Genomic DNA, 23,220 nt, shown 5'->3' on the forward strand with positions numbered 1-23,220 from the left:
ACTCCAGAGGGCAGGGATAGATAGCATAATGGTTTTGCAAACAGATTCTCATGCCTGAAGCTCCAAAGTCCCAGGTTCAGTCTCCTGCACCACCATAAGCCAGAGCTGAGCCAGTGCTCTGGTTAAAAAAAAGGAAAAAAAAAAAACCTAAATAAATCTTAAAAAAAAAAAAATTCCAGAGATGTCATTCAGAACACTCACATCTAGGATAGGTGAAGAGGCCAAAGCTGAGTGACAGGAAATTGCAGGGATAATCTACTGATATCTACATTCTTAGGGATGAAAACAGGAAAGCTGGCATAGGGTGGTGGAGCACCTAGTTGGGCGCGCATGTTACAATGAGCAAGGACACGGGTTTGGCCCCCTGCAAGGGGAAAGCTTTGTGAGTGGCAAAACAGAGCTGTGTCTCTCTCCCTATCTCCTCCGACCCTCTTGATTTTTGGCTGTCTCTATCCAATAAGTAAAGACAATAAAAATTAAAAAAACAAAACAAAAGAAAGCCCTCTCATTTAGATCCCTTTGGGCAGTAATCTTTCTAAAAGACTCTCTCTCTTTTATATTTATTTAACCTTCTTTTGCCCTTTTTTGTAATTTCTTTATTGGGGGATTAATGCTTTACATTTGACAGTAAATACAATAGTTTGTACATGCATAACATTTCTCAGTTTTTCACAAAACAATACAATCCTCACTAGGTCCTCTGTCATCCTTTTTGGACCTGTACTCTCCCCACCCCCCCACTTGAATCTTTTACTTTGGTGCAATACACCACCTTTTTTTATTGTTGTAGTTATTATTGTTGTTGTTATTGCTGTTGTCTTTGTTGGATAGGACAGAGAGAGAAATGGAGAGGAGGGGAAGACAATGACACCTGCAGACCTGTTTCACCACCGGTGAAGCCAGCCCCCTGCAGATGGGGATCCCAGGGCTCGAACCCAGATCCTTACACCAGTCCTTACGCTTCGCGCCACGTGCGCTTAAACCGCCCGACCCCCCCCCTTTTTAAAGGCAAGAACAAGTGAAACTAACACTAACTCCGTGCCACGTGTCTGGGGCTCCAAATCCCAGGTTCTTCTCCACACCCCACCACCGCCTCCTTCTCCCATCGTCGCTGTTTTTCTACACTGTCGTTCTCAGAGGGTCGAAGGACAGAAAAGACCCCAGGAAATAACGGACGTAGTCCGAAGACAGCACAACACAAACGAAAACTACTGTGCCCGGAGAGAAACCCCCAACGCGACCATCCTTTAACTGCCCCAGCTCGGCCCTACCATGCCCCACCCCGCCCTCTCAATTGGCTCCGCCCCTCGCCCCAAGACTCGCCTTCATTGGCTAGTGCCCTTTCTCTTCGCCTTCCCATTGGTTCTTCTGCCTCGTAGCTCCGTCCCCCACCCCAGGAGGCAGTGTTGCGCAGACTCAGCTCACAGGCACCGGCGGACCTTGTTCCGTGTCGCTTTCCCCTTCTTCCCGGCATTCCCTTTTCCGCTTTCTCAAGCCGCTTCAGTAGTTCCGTATTAGACACGCTTCGCGCCCAGGAGTTCTGTGACGTCATCTCTCTGCGCTGTGCGGACACCGGGCGGTGAGGCAAGGAAAGGTTCCACTGCCCTTCGCCGCTTTTGTTGGGCTGCTGCTCCTCCAGGTCATGGCGCCATCACTGTGGAAGGGGCTGGTGGGAATCGGCCTCTTTGCCCTAGCCCATGCGGCCTTTTCCGCGGCGCAGCGTAAGTACCGGCGGGGGGTGGTGGAGGTCCGGGGGTGGTGTGTGTGTACCCCCGAGGGAGTGTCAAACCGAGTGTTCCAAGAAGGATCACTTGACACCTGAGAGTTTGAGGTGACTATGAAGAAGGCTTCTTATTAGGAACCTTGGATTCAGTCAGAGTTGGAGAACAGGGGCACCTGAGACTGTAGGTGTTGTCTGGGAGAGGGCTGGGAGCGAGACCGGCGGGCTGTTGGTTGGTTAGAGAGGGCAGCTTGTGCGGAAATCTAGGACGAACGAGGTTTGGTCCAGCGTGGGGCTGGATGATCACACAAGTGTCAGATTGAGGACCTGGATGCTCGCGGTCCCATGACAACTAGATGGGCAGTCTCTTGGGCGCTCTTGGGCTGTGCAGCCGGACACCGTTTGCCCTGGGGATTCGTTGTGTGACAGGAGAAAGAGCGCCGGACTGAAAGTCTGGCGGGCGGCTCTCCCCAGACATGCTTAGCCGCTAAATCTGCTTGACCTTGGCCAAATTGTGCCCCTTCTCCTAAATTGCTGCCCTTTCTGTGTCACTTAGTGATCTGGAATTAATTGGAAAGAAAGAAAGAAAGAAAGAAAGAGCACAGATACTTAACCATGCCGGTGCAATTCTATTGTGAAGAGTCGCGCTCCCCTGTGAGTTGCAGTGCAATCTGAAAAGATGATCGACTCCCCTTTTGAGCTGCTCTTCTTTCTGTTCTAGGAGCAGGGGTTAGCAAACCTGGCATGGGGGCCAAATACAACCTTCAGACTGTTTTTGTAGCTAGCAAGGAATTGTTTTTACAATGGGGGAGGGGAGGAAACCAAAAGAATGACATTTTATGATCTGTGACAGTTATATAAAACCCAAGTTTCAGTGCCCGTCAACGAAGCTTTATTGGCACCCAGCCACAGCCATTCATTTAGGGAGTGTCTGACTACTTTCTAAGAGCAGAGTTGAGTAGTTGCAACACAGGCAGTATGGTTGGCAAAGCCTGGGATATTTATTTATTTATTTATTTATTTATTTATTTATTTGAGACAAATTGAGACGGGAGGAGGAAACAGGGAGAGAGACACCTGCAGCTCCACCACGTGCGTAGTTTTCCTTCTGCTGATGGGGACCAGGGTCTTGAACCCAGGTCCTAGCTCACTGCAATGTGTGTGTTTAATCAGGTGCGCCACTGTCCGACCCCTCCCTGGGACATTTATTACCTGCGTCTTTGCAGGAAAAGTTTACTACTTCCCCTCCGCTCCCTGTCCTAGTCTATAGAGCCTGTTCTCTATATGGAAAATATATGTTTTGTTCATTGCTGTCATCTCAGTGCCTAGCACAATGTTTCCCAAGGCATTTGCTGAATGTGCTCAATACATTTGTGTGGCTGCTCCATCTGTCTGACTGCCTATCTCTTTCTGTCTGTCTGACCAAAAAACACTGCTCAGCTCTGGCTTATGGTGGTGTCAGGGATTGACCCTGGGGCCTCAAAGACTCTGGCATGAAAGTCTTTTTAAGGAACTGTGATGTGAAAGTCTTTTTAAGGAACCGTGATGCTATCTCCCTGATCCTCAATATATAGTTGCTGAATGAAGGAAAATTAAGAGTTGAGAGGGGCCAGGCAATGGTGCACCTGGTTAAGCCTACACATTGCAGAACATAAGGACCTGAGTTCAAACCTCTGGTCCCCACTAAATTACTTTTCATCTTCAGGAATAAAGCAGAAATTAGAATGTGAATTCCTTCAAAACTCCTCTGTTTTGGGGGTGGGGAGAAGACCATTCCTTCTGGTAGGTTTATGCAAAAAATTAATATTTTTAATTATCTTTATTTATTGATTGGATAGAGAGAGTCAGAAATTGAGAAGGAAGGGGAAGATGGAGAGGGAGAGAGACAGTGGTCTGGGAGGTGGTGTAGTGGATAAAGCATTGAACTATCAAGCATGAGGTCCTGAGTTCAGTCCCTGGCAGCACATGTACCAGAGTGATGTCTGGTTCTTTCTCTTAACCATGAATAAATAAATAAATAAATAAATTTTAAAAATATTTGTTTATTCCCATTTGTTGCCCTTATTTCAGTGTTGTGGTTATTGTTGTTGTTATTGATGTAATCATTGTTGGATAGGACAGAGAGAAATGGAGAGAGGAGAGGGAGAAAGTGAGGGGGAGAAAGATAGACACCTGCAGACCTGCTTCACCGCTTGTGAAGTGACTCCCCTGTAGGTGGGGAACTGGGGGCTTGAACTGGGTCATTACGCTGGTCCTTGCGCTTTGCACCACTTGCGCTTAACCCACTGCGTTACCGTCCAACTCCCAATAAATAAATTCTTAAAAAGAGAGAGAGAGGGAGTCAGGTGGTAGCTCAGTGGGTTAAGTGCATGTGGCACAAAGCGCAAGGACCGGCGGTAAGGATCCCAGTTCGAGCCCCCGGCTCCCCACCTGCAGGGGCATCGCTTTACAGGTGGTGAAGCAGGTCTGCAAGTGTCTATCTTTCTCTCCCCTCTCTGTCTTCCCCTCCTCTCTCCATTTCTCTCTGTCCTATCCAACAACAACGACAACAACAACAACTACTACAACAATAAAACAAGGGCAACAAAAGGGGATAAATAAAAAACAAATAAATAAATAGAGAGAGAGAGAGAGAGAGAGAGGGACACCTGCAGACCAGCTTCACCACTTGTGAAGCTTTCCCCCTGCAGGTGGGGAGCTCAAATCTGGGTCCTTGCACATTGTAATGTGTGCACTCAACCAGGTGTGACACAACCCAGCCCCCTGCAGAAATATCTGTTTTTTCATTGTTAAATGATTTTTATTGACTTAGTCATGAAGAAGGTAGAAAGGACTAGATGGGGATCGGGTGGTAGCGCAGTGGGTTAAGCGCACGTGGCGAAGCGCAAGGACCGGTGTAAGTTCCTTGGGTGGTTTGTGTGGACAGTCACTCGGGGAGCACTGCCCTGGAGGAGACTAAGATACTATGGATTTTACTTCATTGTCCACTATAGACTTCAGCTATGAAATGTTATAGCTTGATCAAGGAGGTCAGTGAAGGCCAACCTCTGTTTTATAGATGAAGAAATATCTGAATAAAGGGGGTGTATAAAGTCAGATTAGACTTCCTGGAAAAAATGAAAGAAAGAAAGAAAGAAAGAAAGAAAGAAAGGGAGAAAGAGAGAAAGAGAGCTCACTGGTAATTGAACAGATAATAGGAAGTCATTCAAAATCTACTTTTGGTACTGGTTTGATTTGTTGTTTTACATCTGTCTATGATAAACCCTGACAAATAGAACTTTAGAAATGTCTCTAAATCATTCTCTTTTTAAGGATCAGTATATGTTCACTTAAAAGAGTTTGTTCATGGGGCCAGGAGATGGCTCACTTGGTAAAGTCCAAACATTACCATGCACGTGGACACAGGTCAAGTAGGTTACCTTGGGGAGCACCTGCAAAGGGGAAACTTCAGGAACAGTAGAACAGTGCTGTGGTGTCTCTTTTTCTCTGTGTGTCTTTTTTTCTTTTTTTTTCTTTCCTTTTGTTGCCCTTATTGTTTTATTGTTGTAATTATTATTGATGCTGTTGTCGTTGTTGGAGAGGACAGAGAGAAATGGAGAGAGGAGGGGAAGACAGAGACGGGGAGAGAAAGACAGACACCTGCAGACCTGCTTCACCGCCTGTGAAGCGACTCCCCTGCAGGTGGGGAGCCAGGGGCTTTAGCCGGGATCCTTGTGCCGGTCCCTGCCGGTCCCTGCCGGTCCCTGCGCTTAGCGCCACCTGCGCTTAACTCGCTGCGCTACCGCCCGACTCCCTGTGTCTTTTTTTTTTAAATATTTATTTCCTTTTGTTGCCCTTGTTGTATTGTTGTAGTTATTATTGTTTTTGTTATTGGTTGTTGGATAGGACAGAGAGAAATGGAGAGAGGAGGGGAAGACAGAGAGGAGGAGAGAAAGATAGACACCTGCGGACTGCTTCACCGCTTGTGAGGCGACTCCCCTGCAGGTGGGGAGCCGGGGGGTCGAACCAGGATCCTTACACTGGTCCTTACGCTTAAGCCACTGCGCTGCCGCCCAACTCCCTTCTCTCTGTGTTTTACCCTCTTTCTAGAGGAAAGAAATAAAATGACTAGTGACAACTTGTGGCAGGAAATAAATAAATAAAACAAAAAACCCTTTTATTTAGTTTACAGTGCATTATTTATTGAATAACGATTGTACAAGGTTCTCTGGAATTAGGATTTTGTGTTTTGATTTTTTTTTTTTTTTTTGCCTCCAGGGTTATTGCTGGGGTTTGGTGCCTATACCACAAATTCACTGCTTCTGGGCCATTTTCCCCATTTTGTTGCCCTTGTTATTGTTGTTGTTATTGCCATTGTTGTTGGATAGGACAGAGAGAAATGGAGAGAGGAGGGGAAGACGGGGAGAGAAAGATAGAAACCTGCAGACATGCTTCACTGCTTGTAAAGTAACCCCCCCTGCTCCGAGATGGGGAGCCAGGGCTCGAACGGGGATCTTTATGTGGGTCCTTGCGCTTCCCATCATGTGCACTTAACCCACTGTGCTCCTGCCGCCACTCCCCTCCCCCCCCCCCCCCCGTTTTGATTTTTTCCGGTGGCATCAGCATGCTTTGTGGATATGTCACTACAGTTGGACTCGTTTAGTAAAAACAAACTAATAAGTGCCTTTCTGGCTAATGCTTTTAAAGATTTTATTTATTTATTTATTAATGAGAAAGGAGGAACGAGAGTAAGAACCAGATATCACTCTGGTATATGCGCTGCTGGGGACTGAACTCAGGACCTCATGCTTGAGACTCGAATGCTTTATCCACTGAGCCACTTCCCAGACCACTCTCTGGCTAATTTATGTGATGTCACATTGTGGTGCTATGGTGGGTTGATCTTCACCATAATAAACTTGATTATGGTGGAGGGCTTCTCATATATCTCATTCAATCCTCATGCTATTTCCATTTTACTATTGTAGAAATTTAGTAAAAAGGTAGATTCTATCCTTCTTTGATACTGAGACACTGTTTTTTCTACTCTGACATAATTTTCTTAGAGACAGAAATAGAGAGGAGGGAGAGAAAGCAGCAGCACTGTTCCATTGCTTATGAAGCTTCTTCAGGTGGGGACCAGGGGTTTGAACCTGTGTCCTTATTCATAGGGATGTGTGTGCTCTACCAGGTGTGCTACTCCGCCCCTTACTCCTACATTTTTGACACACTGGAATTGACACATGAACATGAAGATGTCTTAACATCGACCGAAATACGGTCTCTTGCGATAAGTTGAAGAGCTGGTATTATGATTCAGGTTTCTTCTGGTCCTGATCATTCACCTTCATCGCTTGCTGTCTTCAGAGACTAAGGCAGAAGCAGAATGCTAATGACATCATGGAGGCAGAAATTGGTGTCCTGGACTGTTTCCAATTCCATACTGCCCCAGAGTATTCTCGCAGGGAAAGCACTCCCATACCAATATGGCCTTAATCTGTACTGTGTCATGGTGGTACTTTTTCGGGGTCAAGATTTTCCATAGCCTTTTATTATTTTAAAAATGTCTGTGATTTCTTTGACCAGTTATTACAAGAAGTAGTTCATCTTAAAGGATTCTGGTTTTCTGGAATACATAATGATGGAGACAGAAAGAGAAAACTGAGGGAGAAAGACACCTCCAGCACTGTTTCACCACTCTCAAAGCTTCCCCCCTGTAGGTGGGGACCAGGGGCTTGAACCCACTTCCTTGTGCTTGGTGACATATGTGTGCTACTAGGTATGCCACTGTCCTGCCAATATATATGTGTGTGTGTGTGTGTGTGTGTATTTCTCTATACCTGTTCACCTTTTACTTCATATATATATATATATATATATATATATATATATTATATATAGTCTTTTTTGGTTTTGTTACCAGAGTACTGCTTAGGGGGCTGGGTGGTGGCACACCTGGCTAGGTGCACATGTTACAATGCACAAAGACCCAGTTCGAGCTCCTGGTCCCTACCTGCAGGGGGGAAGCTTTGTGAATGGTGAAGCAGTGCTGCAGGTCTCTCTCTTTTTATTAAAATATTTTATTTATTTTAGTGAGAGATACAGAAAGAGCAAGAGAGACCAGAGCACTGCTCAGCGCCGGCTTTTGGTGGTGCTGGGGATTGAACCTGGGACCTTAGAGCCACAGTCATAAAAGTTTTTTTGCATAACCATTATGTTGTCTCCTCAGCCCAGGTGTTTCTCTTTTTCTCTCCCTATATCCCCCTACCTTCTCAATTTCTGACTGTCTATCCAATAAGTAAAGATAATTAAAAAAAAAGTAAAATAGGGTGGGGGTATAACATAATGGTTATACAAAGAGACCTTCATGCCTGAGGCGCTCAAGACCCAGGTTCAATCCCCCACACCTCCATAAGCCAGAACTGAACAGTGCTGTGGTTAAAAAAAATAATAAAATAATCAGAGTACTGCACAGCTCTGGTTTATGGTGGTGCAGGGGACTGAGCTTGGAACTTTGGAGGCTCAGGCATGAGAGTCACATTGCATAACCATTATGCTATCTACCCCTTCCCTCACTTCATTTTGCAAAGTGATGACTGCCGTAAAAGATAGAGGTTTTTGAGGAATCTGGGATTAACTTCACATTATGTAGTTTGTAAGTCAGCTGCTGCTTTGGCATGTTGATTTGCTTGCATTTTAAGAAAGAAAAATGGGATACAATTTCCTTAATGATATGCTTCTGGTTTATAGATCGTTCTTATATGCGATTAACAGAGAAGGAAGACGAATCACTGCCAATAGATGTAAGTTGGTTTTTTATATTCCACTAAAATATATTTTTTAAAAAATAGCCACATAGCTTATATTCTTTTACTCGTCTTTACTTTCTTAAAACTTTCCAGGAATGAAAAAAAGCATATGTTCTCTACTTCCTGTTGCTTACTGTAAAATCCATAAATTTTGAAGCGAAAGATTTGCCTGCTTGGTTTCTTAAACTATGATTTAAATAGTTTCAATCTTCCTTCTGGAACTCGCTTTGTCCATAGTTTGAGATGCATTTATTTTTAGAGAAATTGCTTTTTATTTATTTCTCTTAAAATTTTTTTTTTTTTTATAAAAAGGAAACATTGACAAAACCATAGGATAAGAGGGGTACAACTCCACACAGTTCCCACCACCAGAACTCCGTATCCCATCCCCTCCCCTGATAGTTTTCCTATTCTTTATCCCTCTGGGAGTATGGACCCAGGATCATTATGGGGTGCAATGTGGAAGGCCTGGATTCTGTAATTGCTTTCCTGCTGAACATGGGCATTGACAGGTCGATCCATACTCCCAGCCTGTCTCTTTCCCTAGTGGGGCAGGGCTCTGAGGAAGTGGAGCTCAAGGATACATTGGTGGGGTTGTCTGTCCAGGGAAGTCTGGTCGGCATCATGCTAGCATCTGGAACTTGGTGGCTGAAAAGAGTGTTATACAAAGGCAAACAAATTGTTGACCAATCATGGACCTAAAGGCTGGAATAGTGCAGATGAAGAGGTGGGGGGTGGCCTCACGTTCCTGCAAGATTCACTCAATTCATACCAAATGATATTGTATCTGCCAAAATTGCTTTTTATAAAATGTTTTTGAGGCCGGGCAGTGGTGCACCTGGTTAAGTGCAGATAGTGGACCGGTGCAGGGATCCTAATTGGAGCCCAGCTCCCCACCTGCAGGGAGGACACTTCACAAGCGGTGAAGCAGGTCTGCAGGTGCTATCTTCCTCTCTCCCTCTCTCCCCTTCTCTTCTCAATTTCTTTCTGTCCTACCGAAAAAAAAAAAAAAAAAAGAGAACAAAAAAGTAAAAATGGCTGCTGGGAGCTGTGGATTCGTAGTGCTGGTACCAAGCCCCAGTGATAACTCTGGAGGTTAAAAAATATATATGCATGTAAATATAAATAAAATGTTTGAAAATAGGCAAAAATAGCGGGAAAATGTGTAGGGACTTATATATGGTGATAAAACTAAGAAAAAACAGCAAAAGACTTTTTTTTTTTAAAAGCAGAACACTGCTTAGTTCTGGTTTATGGTGGTGTGGGATTGAACCTGGGACTTCAGAGCCTCAGGTATGAGATTCTCTTTGCATAACCATTATGCTATCTCCCCCCCTCACAAAAGACTTATTTTTCCATGCTATAACAATATTTAAGCTTCATTCATAATCTGTATCTTGATTGACTTTTCAAATTACAAAAGTAATGTACTCTTTGTTAATAGCTTCAAACAAAAAATAAAATATAAAATAAAATAAAAATAAAAAAGATGACTCCACCACTCAGCAATTATATTTCTACTCCCACCACTGTATGTCAGTAGTTCAGTATTGTCTTTGCATATATATATATATATAAAACTTTGCTGAATTGAAGTTGTCTTCTTTAAATATTTTGCATGCGTACAGATTCATAACTAAGTTTTTATTACTTAACAGTTTTTCTCTATATTAAAAAAAGCCTCAAGCTCTGGTGATAGCAACAAAACCCTTCTATTTATAAATTGGGGGAAACTTAAATATAGAGTACCACAATCATGACAATAAAATTTGCCTGTAATCCCATGGTGGTTAATATCAAACATTGCACATTTTGCTTGCACAATTTCTTAGGAAAACAGTTTGGTATTGCCTAATAAAGCTGGAAGGGCTCAGACTCTACACCAGTTATTCCATCCCTGCACACCAGGAGACATATGCAGGGATGTTGACATTGACTTTGTCTAAGTCATGCACAGGAAGTTCAGCCCACATTGCCATCAGCAGGGGAGTGGGTAAATTGTGTTCTTTTCTTAAAATAAAATACAGCGTAAACGAATGGACCACAATCCTATTCACTAACAGGAATGAATCTCACACAACAAAAGTTCAAAATGGGTATAGACAAGCAATATGTATTTTTAGTAAAAGTATAGACAGAAGCAGGGAAGCAATTAATACTCATTTGAGGATTAGAATTCATTTTGAATGGGAAGGTGAAAGCTGTCATTGGAGGACACATGGAACGTGAGAACTACTGATAATGTTCCCTTTTTTTCTTTTTCTTTTTTTCTTTTAAACCAGAGCACTGCTCAGCTCTGGTTTATGGTGGTGTGGGGGATTGAACTCTGGGACTTTGCAGCTTCAGGCATGAGAGTCTCTCTCTCTCTCTTTTTAAATTTTATTAGTGATTTTATTTGATACACATAATTACATGTCTACAAGGATATAATTCCACACTGTTCCCACCACCAGAGTTAAAAATTCCCAATCCCTCTATTGCAAACCACAGCAGTTCTCCTAAGGTTGCAGACAAGGGTTAACTGTCATCTCTATAACTATCTGTCTACATTTGTACATAATTGCCCCCTTTTTCTTCCAGGCTCAGTCCTCTCTTCCCCTCTAAGCCATACTTACTACATCCCAATGTCCCTCCCTTTTTTCTCTCCTTTCTCTCAGGGTCCTGATAAGAGCCCTCTTATCCTCTTCTTCCTGTCACTTCTCCCCCACTGGGAGTATGGATCAAAATAGTTTTGGGGGTACAGAAGGTAGGAGTTCTGGCTTCTGTAATTGCTTCTCCACCGGACATGGGTGTTGGCAGGTCGATCCACACCCCTAGCCTGTTTCTCTTTTTGTAGAGTGCATCAGAGTCTCTTTGCATAACCATTATGCTATTTACCCCTGTCCCTCATAATGTTCTTAACCAGGATGATGAGTGGGTATGAGGTGGCCCTTTTGTACTCTGATAGTTAGCAATAATCCAAACATATTCTTAGTTTTTCTTAGAAGTCGGTAATAGTTGATAACTGAGTCTGAATGGGGCTCAGTACCTGTATTTGTTATTTGAGCAAAACTCAAGTGGTTTTGTAGCTGATCCTGAGTCACTTATTGAACATTTTGTTTGAGTCCATGCCGTTTAAAATGAGAATCAATTCCTTAATGGGATCTAGCAGAAATACCTGTCAGAAATTAAAGAGGTTGTGAGTCGGGTGGTAGCGCAGTGGGTTAAGTACATGTGGCGCAAAGCGCAAGGACCAGTGTAAGAATCCTGGTTCGAGTCCCTGGCTCCCCACCTGCAAGGGAGTCGCTTCACAAGCAGTGAAGCAGGTCTGTAGGTGTCTTTCTCTCCCCCTCTCTGTCTTGTCATCCTCTCTCCATTTCTCTCTGTCCTACCCAACAGTGACAACATCAACAACAACAACAATAATAACTATAACTACAATGGCAACAAAAGGGAAAATAAATAAATATAAAAAAATTTAAAAAAAGAAATTAAAGAGATTGAGGGTCTAGGCGGTAGCATAGCAGGCTAAGTGCACATAGCACGAAGAACAAGGACCAGCACACGGATCTGGGTTTGAGCCCCGGGCTTCCCACCTGCAAGGAGGTCGCTTCACAAGTGGTGAAGCAGGTCTACAGTTGTCTATCTTTCTCTCATCCTCTCTGTCTTTCCCTCCTCTCTCGGTTTCTCTCTGTCCTATCTAACAACAAAAACAACAGCAATAACAACAATGATAATAAGGACAACAAAATGGGAACAGTGGCCTCTAGGAGCAATAGATTTGTAGTGTAGGCACCAAACCCCAGCAATAACCCTGGAGGCAAAAAAAAAAAAATTGCAAACTTTGCTATACGATGTTCATATATATTTAGTGACTTCAATCTTTATACTCGCTCACAGATAGTTCTTCAGACACTTCTGGCTTTTGCAGTTACCTGTTATGGTATAGTTCACATTGCAGGAGAATTTAAAGACATGGATGCCACTTCAGAACTGAAAAATAAGTAAGTCTCTCTCTGTTTTATGAGCATTGAATTTCACAGGGGGTTTGATTCTTCAGCATCATTTTAAAATGTATGGTTTTCTAGTATGTTACGGTTAGTTTTGCTTTTACATTCTGATCATCCAGCAACGCCTCCTCATTTTGGTTATCCAGTTGGAGCAGTGAATTAAAAATATTGGCTCACTCGAGAGAAGTGCCAGCGGGGAGGCAGGGGTCCACAATCTCCCGGTGAGGCTGAGGCCCGGAAGACTGCCCCTCAGCACCTACTTACATATATACAAACCCAAGAGACAGCCATGAGCCTGCTGGAAAAACAAAACTTGGGGCCACGTGGTGACACACTTGGTTGAGAACACACGTTACAGTGCGCAAGGACCCAGGTTCAAGCTCCCAGTCCCCACCTGCAGGGGGGAAAGCTTTGCAAGTGGTGAAGCAGTGCTACAGGTGTCTCTCTGTCTCTCTCCTTCTCTGTCACTCCTACCCTCTCAATCTCTGACTGTCTCTATCCAGCAAATAAATAAAGATAATACAAAACTTGAAAAAAATATATATCGGGTCTGAGTTTCATATGACTGGACAAATGAAGTGGATGACAGTTTATTGGCACTATAGTCAGATGTTATATTTTGGTTGCTTTAATATTATTTGATGGATGGGTGGGTGGGTGGGTGGATAGATGGATGGATGGAACTAGATGCAGTAGAAGATAGTCCCTCAGTTATTTTTCCTCCCTCCCACCTGTCCTTTTCTCCTTTTCTTGCCCTCTCCTCTGTTAAGTGTCCTGTTGCAGATGGGTCTTAGAAAGAATAAGGTATTTTTCTGTTCCCTCTACCATTTGAATATCATCTATGATATAAACTCTACATTCAGGCCCCTCTCTGCCCCTTGATTAAAGTGTATTTATCATTCTGCTTTTTTTCTTCTTCTGCACTTACTCTAAGAAGTATTTTCATGAGCTTTGCTTATTTTTCTTTCCCTTACAGCTTGCTTCCTTAACATCATTCTTTAGCTTTGCTCAATTCTGTCTCTGGACTACAGCCACCTACTGGATCTTAGATATGACAAGCCTTTATGATATTTTCTTAGGAGTCATAATCAGCATTTTAAAAAAAAATTCTTTTTTTTTCCTTTTTTTAAAAATTTTATTTATTTATTCCCTTTTGTTGCCCTTGTTGTTTTATTGTTGTAGTTATTATTGTTGTTGTTGTTGTTGGATAGGACAGAGAGAAATGGAGAGAGGAGGGGAAGACAGAGAGGGGGAGAGAAAGATAGACACCTGCAGACTTGCTTCACCGCCTGTGAAGCGACTCCCCTGCAGGTGGGGAGCCGGGGGCTCAAACCGGGATCGTTATGCCGCATAATCAGCATTGAGACAACTCAGCCTTTTTTTTTTTTTCTTACTTTGACGATTGTATAGTCGGTGTCTGGGTTTCTGTTTGTTTTCTGTGGAGCGGGATATGCTTGGATTTCATTTGCCTTTGAGATTTGAGTGTGGGGCCAGGTGGCAGTGCACCTGATTGAGTGCACTTGTTCCAAAGCACAAAGACCTGGGTGTGAGGCTGTAGGTGTCTGTCTGTCTGTCTGTCTCTCTCTCTCTCTCTCTCTCCCTTTCCTCTTGATTTTTTGGTTGTCTCTATTCAATAGATAAAGACAATTAAGAAATTTAAAAACTGGTTTAAGGGCAACTGGAAAATTGAAGTATATCCTAACATATATTAAAAAAAAGACAGAAATTCGAGTGCTATCAAAGGAAGAATTAATCACTTTTCTTTCCGTCAAAAGTTTCAAAATCAACACTAAGAACACATGAGGTATTTGTGAACAGTTTTTCAACTATATCTCACTGGAAGAGAAGAAAGGCTTTTTATTACCGCCCACTTGTGTTTTTTTACAAATAGTCTACCACAAGTCTTCGGCAAAGAGCCAGGCAAGAAAGCAATAAAACAGAATGGCATTAAGTAGGCGGTAGCAAAATATATGAGTTTAGTAGGTGCTCATAAAATATATGAGTTCACACAATGGCAGGTACAGAATGGTGAAAAGAAATGTTTGTTCTTTCTGAAAGATCCTTGGTCAAGAAATGTGTGAAAAGGTTGTATGGCTTGTGAGGGCTAAATAAGAGCAGTCAAAGGCACAGTCTGTGCCTTGGTTTTTTTTTAAATATTTGATTTGTTTTTCATGAGAGAGCTACAGAGAGAAAGATAACTGAGACTGAGATCAGAGCACTGCTGAGCTGTGGCTTATGGTGGTGCTAAGGATTGAATTTGGGACTGCAGAGCCTCAAGCATGAAAATCATTTGCATAACCTTTGTGCTATTTTGTTGTTGTTGGTATTAACTAGAAGCTCAGCTCTAGCCTATGGTGGTACTAAGGATTGAATTTGGGACCTTTGGTGCCTCAGGGCATCGTATTATCCCTTCAGCCCATTCTTTTTTTTTTTTAAAGATATTTTAAAATATATATTTATTTATTTTAATGAGAGAGAGATACAGAAAGACAGAGAAAGTATAGAGCACTGCTTAACTCTGGCTTATGGTGGTGCTCAGGATTGAACCTGTGATCTCAGAGCCTTGGGCAGGAAAGCCTTTTGTAGAACCACTATGCTGTCCCCTCAGTCTTTTTTTTTTTAATATTTATTTTATTTATTTATTCCCTTTTGTTGCCCTTGTTGTTGTTTTTTTATTGTTGTAGTTATTATTGTTGTCATCATTGTTGGATAGGACAGAGAGAAATGGAGAGAGGAGGGGCAGACAGAGAGGGGGAGAGAAAGATAGACAACTGCAGACCTGCTTCACCGCCTGTGAAGTGACTCCCCTGCAGGTGGGGAGCCGGGGTTCGAACCAGGATCCTTATGCTGGTCCTTGTGCTTTGCGCCACCTGTGCTTAACCCGCTGCGCTACAGCCCGACTCCCCTTTTTTTTTTTTTTTTATGAGTTGTATGGCAAGGGCTAGTACTAGATTTACAGAAGTGATTAACATTGAACTAATAATTACTTATTTATGTATTTTACAGGTTCCCTGGAAGCAATAGCCTCATAAAAAATTAAGGACTTTATGTTGTATTTTCGTTGCACAGGGAAGAAAAGTGAGATACAGTATGGTTTCTAGTGATATGATCTCATAGATATAAACAGTTAATAATATGATCCAGGGCAAATTCATAACTTGTTAGAAGCCTGCTTCTTTTCAAATAGGCTTATATAAATAACTAAAAATGAAAATTTTTTTTCTTTTAAGGACATTTGACACATTAAGGAATCACCCATCATTTTATGTATTTAATCATCGTGGTCGAGTACTGTTCCGGCCTTCAGAAACAGCAAATTCTTCAAATCAAGATGCTTTGTCCTCTAATACATCATTGAAGTTACGGAAACTTGAAACACTGCGTCGTTAATATTTTTACAAATTATAATAATAGGACAGGACACAGAGCTGGAATATTGGAGTTTGGGGTATAAAACACTCCCCCATCAGTATTTATAATGAAATGTCAGGCCTAATTTTAAGAAGTCGTGGCCCCTTGTTTGTACACTGTTAATCAAATTGTTGACACAATGTTAAGTTATCTATGAAACGAGTCTGATCTTTCCTAGAGGGAACTCTTTTTATTGAAAACAACTTCACATCTTTTGTAAAAGTCACTGTTTTGAACACATTTCTTTGGAAAATGACGATGGTGTTTAGTGGTTATTTATTTTCTTAGGTTTCTTTTGCACTTCAGTTTTTAGGATCCTTTTGGAAAGAGTATGACTACTGCATTTTGCAGCGAGAGTGACAATGGAATGGTCTACAGTTCTTAACAAGTGCATGTCTCTAAAAAGACCAAAATGGTGACATAGCAGTTTTTGTTACGCCCCCTAAAAGGTGACTCTGCGTCAGCAGATTCTTGCCAGCTTTTAATTTATTCATGACTTCTCACCCCACCCAGCTCCCATATCCCTTCTAACATCAGCTGTCTTGTTTCATCACTTCTCTGGGGTTCTGTGTGCAGTGAACAATTTTCTGTGTCAGAGAGTCTTTGTCATAACAAATATATTTAACAAACTCAACTTGCTAGAGAGCAACTTGTGTTCTTCTCTTCAGTTATCTATAGAATTTCTCCTTAACTGGCCCTAAAGTGTAGTTGAAGATAGACCAAAAAAGACCATCAAAACCGATTACTTGTCATTAGCCAGGTTAACTTATTTAAAGTCTGTTTGTTGTATACTAAACTAGTGAATCAGTTAAAATGAAGGACACTTCATTAAAGGTAGACTTTATAGAAATCGGGCTAAGTGTGTTCTAAATACCTGGAACTACTCTTTAGAACATAGAGGTCATTTAAAAAATGGCGACTTGTCATTTCTAGTTCATAGCAGGCTCAGACTTTTCCATCTTGTATGTTGCTGATGGTGAGGACGAAGATACAGAGTAGAGATATTTTAGCAAGAGGAATTTTAAATTTTGGGAAATTTGGTTAGCTCTCTGATATGCAGGAAACTTAACTTTGTAGAGAACACTCATTTGTTGAATTGTGTAGGTATGAAAACATTGTTTTTGTTGAACTCTCTAGGTGCAAAGGGAATAACTGTTTGCAGATATGAAAAGGAAATGTACTTAGGACCAGAGTCATAAGATGCCCTATGCTTGTTGGCATTTTCTACATTAGACATGAGCCTCCATTCTTCTGTTTTGCCTGTTAATACACAGCCCCAAAGCACGAAGCTATTTTGTCATTAGACTTTTATTGTTTATTTATCAACCTAGTTTATGGAACACTGACTCAGCTCTCTAAGGAGAACAAAGTCAGAATCCTGACAATGACCTAAAATAATTATAATTGAGTTAAAAATGTGATGATAATTACATAAAAATAGTACGTAAGAACAAGTTCCCTACATCAGGTTTTTCCACTGTTTCTCTTCAATGTGACTTGATTTGTTCTCTTTTGAGAACTCTCTTACTTTCACAATATGTTTTGGTAATGACTTTATTGAGATACACAATGCAGTTTACCCATTTAAAGGGTACAACCCTGTGGCTTGGTACTATATTCACCTAAAGCATGACCACCGTCAGTTTTCAGATGTTTCCAGCAACCCCCAAAGAAATTCTTTATCCTTTAGTGGTCACTACTTGTTTTCTTTTAATGTTTCCCAGCACTGGATGACTACTAATGTACTTTCTATTTCTATAAATTTACCTATTGGCAGTCACTTCATGTAAGTGAATTCACACACTATCTGGTCTGTTAAGACTGGTGTCTCAAATAAGGTTTTGTTCAGTGAGGAATAAGAACTTCTCTTCTCGAGAACTGTGATAGCTAAGGTCAGAAGATAGAATGAGGGATTGATTGTCCGACACCTAGCCGATTTCTTAAATGTTGAATACATTTTCTCCGTAACCAGGCAATCATGGTGTAATACTATTTGTAATATTTTGGTTGCTCTCTAGGATGGAAATTGAAATCTTTACTTGCCATTCAGGAAAATCCTGCTAGAAGTGATGCCGAATACTTTGGCAGATAATGGAAACTGCATTTTCCTGGCATATGTAACTTTACTAGCTGTTTATATACCTCAAGCCAGGTGAGCGCCCCAAGTTCCTTTTTTTAAATTTTCTCCAGTGCGTTTCTGCTGTGTTTTTCAAATATTAGTGGCCATTCGGGTATATCATAACAAGGAATTAAGGACAGAATTTTATTTATAATAATACGAGACTACGGTCGGTCATGTGATGTGAGCTAGTTAAGCCTACCGTTGACTATGGTTTCAGTGACTTTCACAAGTGTGTGCAATTTGAAGGTGCTCTAGATTATAGGAAGATTCTTAATAACCAGGGAGCCAGCCAGATATTATGGGCTAATAGCCCAGTTGTAGGAAACACTGGTTGGCAAATTGGAGACTATTCTGCAATTCCCTCAATGGTTGTTTTCTATGCATTGTGGCTTGTTTCTGAGTGACATGACAGCAACTTCCTGGTTGTATGTGGCCTGTTTTCATGATGTATTGAGTTGTGTTGTTTGTTGTGAGCATTGATGCCTGTAACACCAAGCTAAACACGTTCTTTTGGATATGTTTCCTCTCTTTAAATGACCATGCCCTGTCCAATAAATGAATGATTGTCTCACCCTGATTTTGCCAGTGTTTATTTTTTTTCTAACGTTTACTCACACCTTCTGCTTCCTTGTCCCCAGAAAAATGTGATTTTTTTATGACTGTGATGTTTTCTTACTCAATTCAGTGGATGCGTTTATTGTACATGTAAAGTCTTATTACACTTTAATGTTTTTCACAATCAAAATACTGTGTAATCTCATTTAAATTTGCACTTATAAATCAAACACCCTCTGGGATATAATAATTTCAGTCGTTTAGCAATAGTAATTATTCTTTTAAAAATTATTTATTTATTTATTTGTTTATTTATTTATTTATTTATTTGAAAGATAAGAGGAGAAAGAACCAGATATCACTCTGGTGCATGTGCTGCCGAGGATTGAACTCTGGACCTCATATTTAAGAGTCCAGTGCTTTATCTACTGTACTATCACCCAAACCACCAGTAGTAATTATTTCATCACAACTTTGTTACATAGTAAAACTGCCACTACAACATACCACTTTATGTCTATTGGGGAATCATAGTCATTTTAGCATCAGGAGACGAATCTAAAATATAATGAGAGTCTATTGGTTCTGGATTGCTACAGTTGGCATTTATCTTCAATATTTGAAAAGAATAGCAGAACCAACATTCAGATCTACTTAGGAATATCTCAAAAATAGTCTGCTAGTCAACTTTTCTGTAAAAAAAGAAAGGGAGATTATATATATATATATATATATATATATATATATATTAGTATGTGTTATATAAAGTATCTGAAAGTAACATCTAAGGAAAAAAGTATCAGGTGGCACAGAAAGACATGAAATGAATACATACACACTTCCCTCCCTAACATTCATCTCCAAAGATAACTAACTTAACAGATCTTCCTTGTGTTGTCTTTCAGGAGAAAGAGTATTTGCAGATACTTGAAAACATTTCATACTCATGGAACCAGACTAAATATACTCTGTGTACATTGCTACATGTGTTTTCTAAGCTCTTTCTATATCATTATATATAGAGTTGTCTTATTTTTTTATAATTGGTGTTCCAATGTATGAATATGGCATACATGTTCAAATATTGATGAACTTTCTTACTGTTCCCAACAGTTGACTATTGTGAAACCATATATAAATGAACATGTTTGTTCATTTAAAGCTCCTATCATGAGATTCTACCTACAGGGCTAATTAATAACAATGGAATTACTAGGTCAAAGGGCATTTTCACTTTCAGTTCAGTAATTACTGCCAAATTATTCTCCAGAAATTTGTGTTCAGTTGTACTTCCACATAAAATGAATGAAAATTATTATTTATCAGGCCTATTCCAAAACTGAGTGTTAAGCTGCCCCCCCTTGGATCCTCAACAACCTCACTTTAATTTTTATTTTTCTTTGTTATTAATAGTCTGTTGCAAGATGCCAGTGTGTAGTTCCCCACCAAACCCACCACCAGAGTTCTGTATCCCCACCCTCCACCTAAAATAATCACTATAGTTCTCATAAGTCTTACAGTTTGCTTGCTTCTGTTTTGTTTGAAGTATTTTTCCCTCCTTTTGGCAAGTTCATGTAAATAAGATCTCTAGACTCCACATGAGTGAAATCATCTAGTCTTTCATCTCTCTACTTATTTCACTAAGCACAATCACCTCCAGTTCCATCCATTTTGTCCCAAAGGACACAATATCTTTTTTGATTGCAGAGTAGTAGTCCATGGAATATATATCTGAGTGTTAAACTTAAAAAAAAAATAGATCAACTGGATGTGAATGGATAGTATCTTGCATCTTAATGAAGTTATAATGAATTTTAATGCAAGATAAAACACATTTTCATGTTATTGGTTAATTATACTTTCTATAAACTGATCATGTTTTCTATTTGAGGATTTGCCTTTTGTATGAAGTCTTTGTAAGCTAAGAGAAATAAGTCTGTTGTCATATATTCAATATTTTGCTTAGTTTGATTTATGTAGTTAAATTTATCAGTCTTTATGGCTTATAGACTACAGTACTCTATAACTTGTACTTTGCATGGAAAGAGATTTATTTTTTAAGAATAAACTTAAATGTATTTTTCTAGAATGTTAAAGTAGTTCTCTGACTTTTGAATATGTGGTTATTTGGGGATTTATTTAGGTGGAAGGTGTGAAATTAAAGATTCACTTGTGCATTTCTTTATTTTCCACTGAGCATTCATTGATTTAACATTGGCAAATGAGCTTAAAAACATTTTCCAAGACTTATTTTATTTTATAAGCTAGAGAGGGAGAGAAAGCGGTACTAGGTCACTGTCTGCACTGACATGTATGGTGCTGGAGACTGAATCTTGCCTCACACATGCAAGTCCAGTGTTCTACTGAGCCACATTCCTGGCAGCACATCCAAAAATCATATATCTTAGAGAAAACGTTCATCATTTTATTTGTTCAAAGTTACATGCTATATTATGCAGGAAATGATATTTGAACCCATGTTGCCTGACTTGTGACTTAGTACAATGCTTCCTACATTCAACTTAGTTCTGATCAACACATTCTCACACAAAAAAGTATTAGCAGTCATTTAATATTGATTTACAAAATTATACAATAACAGGGGTATAATTCCATACTGTTCCCACCACCAGAGTTCTGTGTCCCTATTCCCTTCATTAGAAACTGCAGTAGTTCTCCCAATATCACAGATACTGGTTAGCTATTATTTCTATAACTGGCTATGATTTATATATATATGCCCATTTTCCTATGGTCCTGACTTGTCTCACTTTCTAAGTCATACCTTCTACTTCCAACTGTCCTTCCATTTTGCTTTTTCTTCCCTCTTCTCTCCCTGAGTCTGGGTCCTGATGGGATTGGAGTTCAGAGCCCTCTGGTCATCTTCCCCTAACATTACCCCCACTCTGGGAGTGTGGACCAAAGGTCTTTCTGAGATGCAGAAGGTGGAAGCTCTGGCTTCTGTAATTGCTTCTCTGCTGGACATGGACATTGGCAGGTCGATTCATACCTCCAGCCTGTTTGTTTCTTTTTTTCAAATTTATTTATTTATTTATTTATAAAATGGAAACACTGACAAGAACATAGCATAAGATGGGTACAATTCCCACCACCAGAGCTCTGTATCCCATCCCATCATCCCCTGATAGCTTTCCTACTCTTTTAGCCCCATGGGAGTATAGACCCAGGGTCATTATGGAGTGCAGAAGGTGGAAGGTCTGGCTTCTGTAATTGCTTCCCTGCTGAACATGAGCATTGGCAAGTCGATCCATACTCCTAGCCTGTCTCTCTCTTTCCCTAGTGGGGCAGGGCTCTGGGGAATCGGGACTCCAGGATACATTGGTGGGGTCATCTGTCCAGGGAAGTCCGGTTGGCATCATGGTAGCATCTGGAACCTGGTGGCTGAAAGAAGAGTTAACATACAAAGCCATACAAATTGTTGATTGATCATGAACCTAAAGGCCTCCAACATGTTTCTATCTTTCCCTAGTAGGGTAGGGTTCTAGGGAGGTGAGGTTCCAGGACACACTGGTGATGTTGTCCCTAGCAGCACTTTCAAATTACCTACATCAAGGTTATTGTGTTCAAAAGCACATTGGGATCTGACACACCCATGATGTGATAGTTCTACAACTGGATTATCACAAAGAATAATTTTACATCCCTAAATATCCCTTGTGTGCCGCTTATCAAACCCCAACCATCCACAACCTGAGCAAGGAAGAGATTATTGTTGGTCCTTGGGAGTTAGCCTTCTGCTTTAAACTCTCATCATCACTTCTCAGGACAGAAAAAAAAGATTTTTCAGGATGTGGGAAGTGACTTTTCAGGTGGAGCAAATGCCTTCCAGCCTGGGGCCCAGGGTTTGATCCTAGACACCAAGGACAGCACTGAGGATGAAAACGGACAGAGTTCCATAGATGGTGCTGTGGTGCTCGGTGTTTCACCATTTCTCTCTTCATCTTTAAGTATAGAAGGAAATCGGGATGGGGATGCGATACAGAGGTGTTTCAACATGTGTGAGACTCTGGCTTCCTTCCCACAATCACAAAGAAAAGTGATCATCTGAGGCCAGGAGAGATCCTAATGGTCATACAAAAGGCCTGGCCCTCTGAGGAACCAAATTTCCTGGCACTAGTAAAAGTCAGAGCGAGCAGTGCTCTGCTTTTTAAGAAAATGGGATTTTTCAGATAGCATTCAGATGACGAGTCATGTGGTCCTGGTGCAGCAGGAGCGACACACCCGTCCTGCCCCTCTCAAGGCCTTGTAAGCAGATCAGAGGGCCTGGAGCAGGAGCAGGTGAGGCGGTTCTGCAGCCCCAGAAGAATCTGCTGTGTCACTGCTGACTTGGGCTGGAGAAGGTGTCATGCAGCCAAGGGGATAGGGAGCCCCAGTCAGCAGCCAGCAGAGTCCCACCAAGGCAAGTGCCAACCCTCTGAATTCAGGCCGGGCCAGCGCTGTCTGCACACAGCCCGGGTGACAGGTGGTTCTCACCATGGGGTGACACCATGCTCAGTAGCTTTCATCCAGAACAGGCACGGCACAAACGATGCCCACTCTGCCCCAAGGACTAAGCAAGAGCTAAAGTGGCAGCTTCAGTGAGACCCTCCTCTGATGGGTGGAGCAAGGGCTGGG

The 23,220-nt window shown here is 41.3% G+C and overlaps 1 protein-coding gene across 1 annotated transcript; it reads left to right on the top strand.

Annotated features, from left to right (window-relative positions):
• The first annotated feature begins 1,433 nt into the window (after positions 1–1,433).
• Positions 1,434–18,607, top strand: MMGT1 (membrane magnesium transporter 1). Its single transcript, XM_007534524.3, has 4 exons — positions 1,434–1,721; positions 8,450–8,502; positions 12,388–12,491; positions 15,728–18,607. The coding sequence occupies exons 1-4, from the start codon at positions 1,643–1,645 to the stop codon at positions 15,885–15,887; spliced, it is 396 nt and encodes a 131-aa protein (XP_007534586.1). The 5' UTR covers positions 1,434–1,642; the 3' UTR covers positions 15,888–18,607.
• Positions 18,608–23,220: the final 4,613 nt, after the last annotated feature.

Source organism: Erinaceus europaeus, chromosome X (genome assembly GCF_950295315.1).
Source record: "Erinaceus europaeus chromosome X, mEriEur2.1, whole genome shotgun sequence".
Taxonomy (NCBI): Eukaryota; Metazoa; Chordata; class Mammalia; order Eulipotyphla; family Erinaceidae; genus Erinaceus; species Erinaceus europaeus.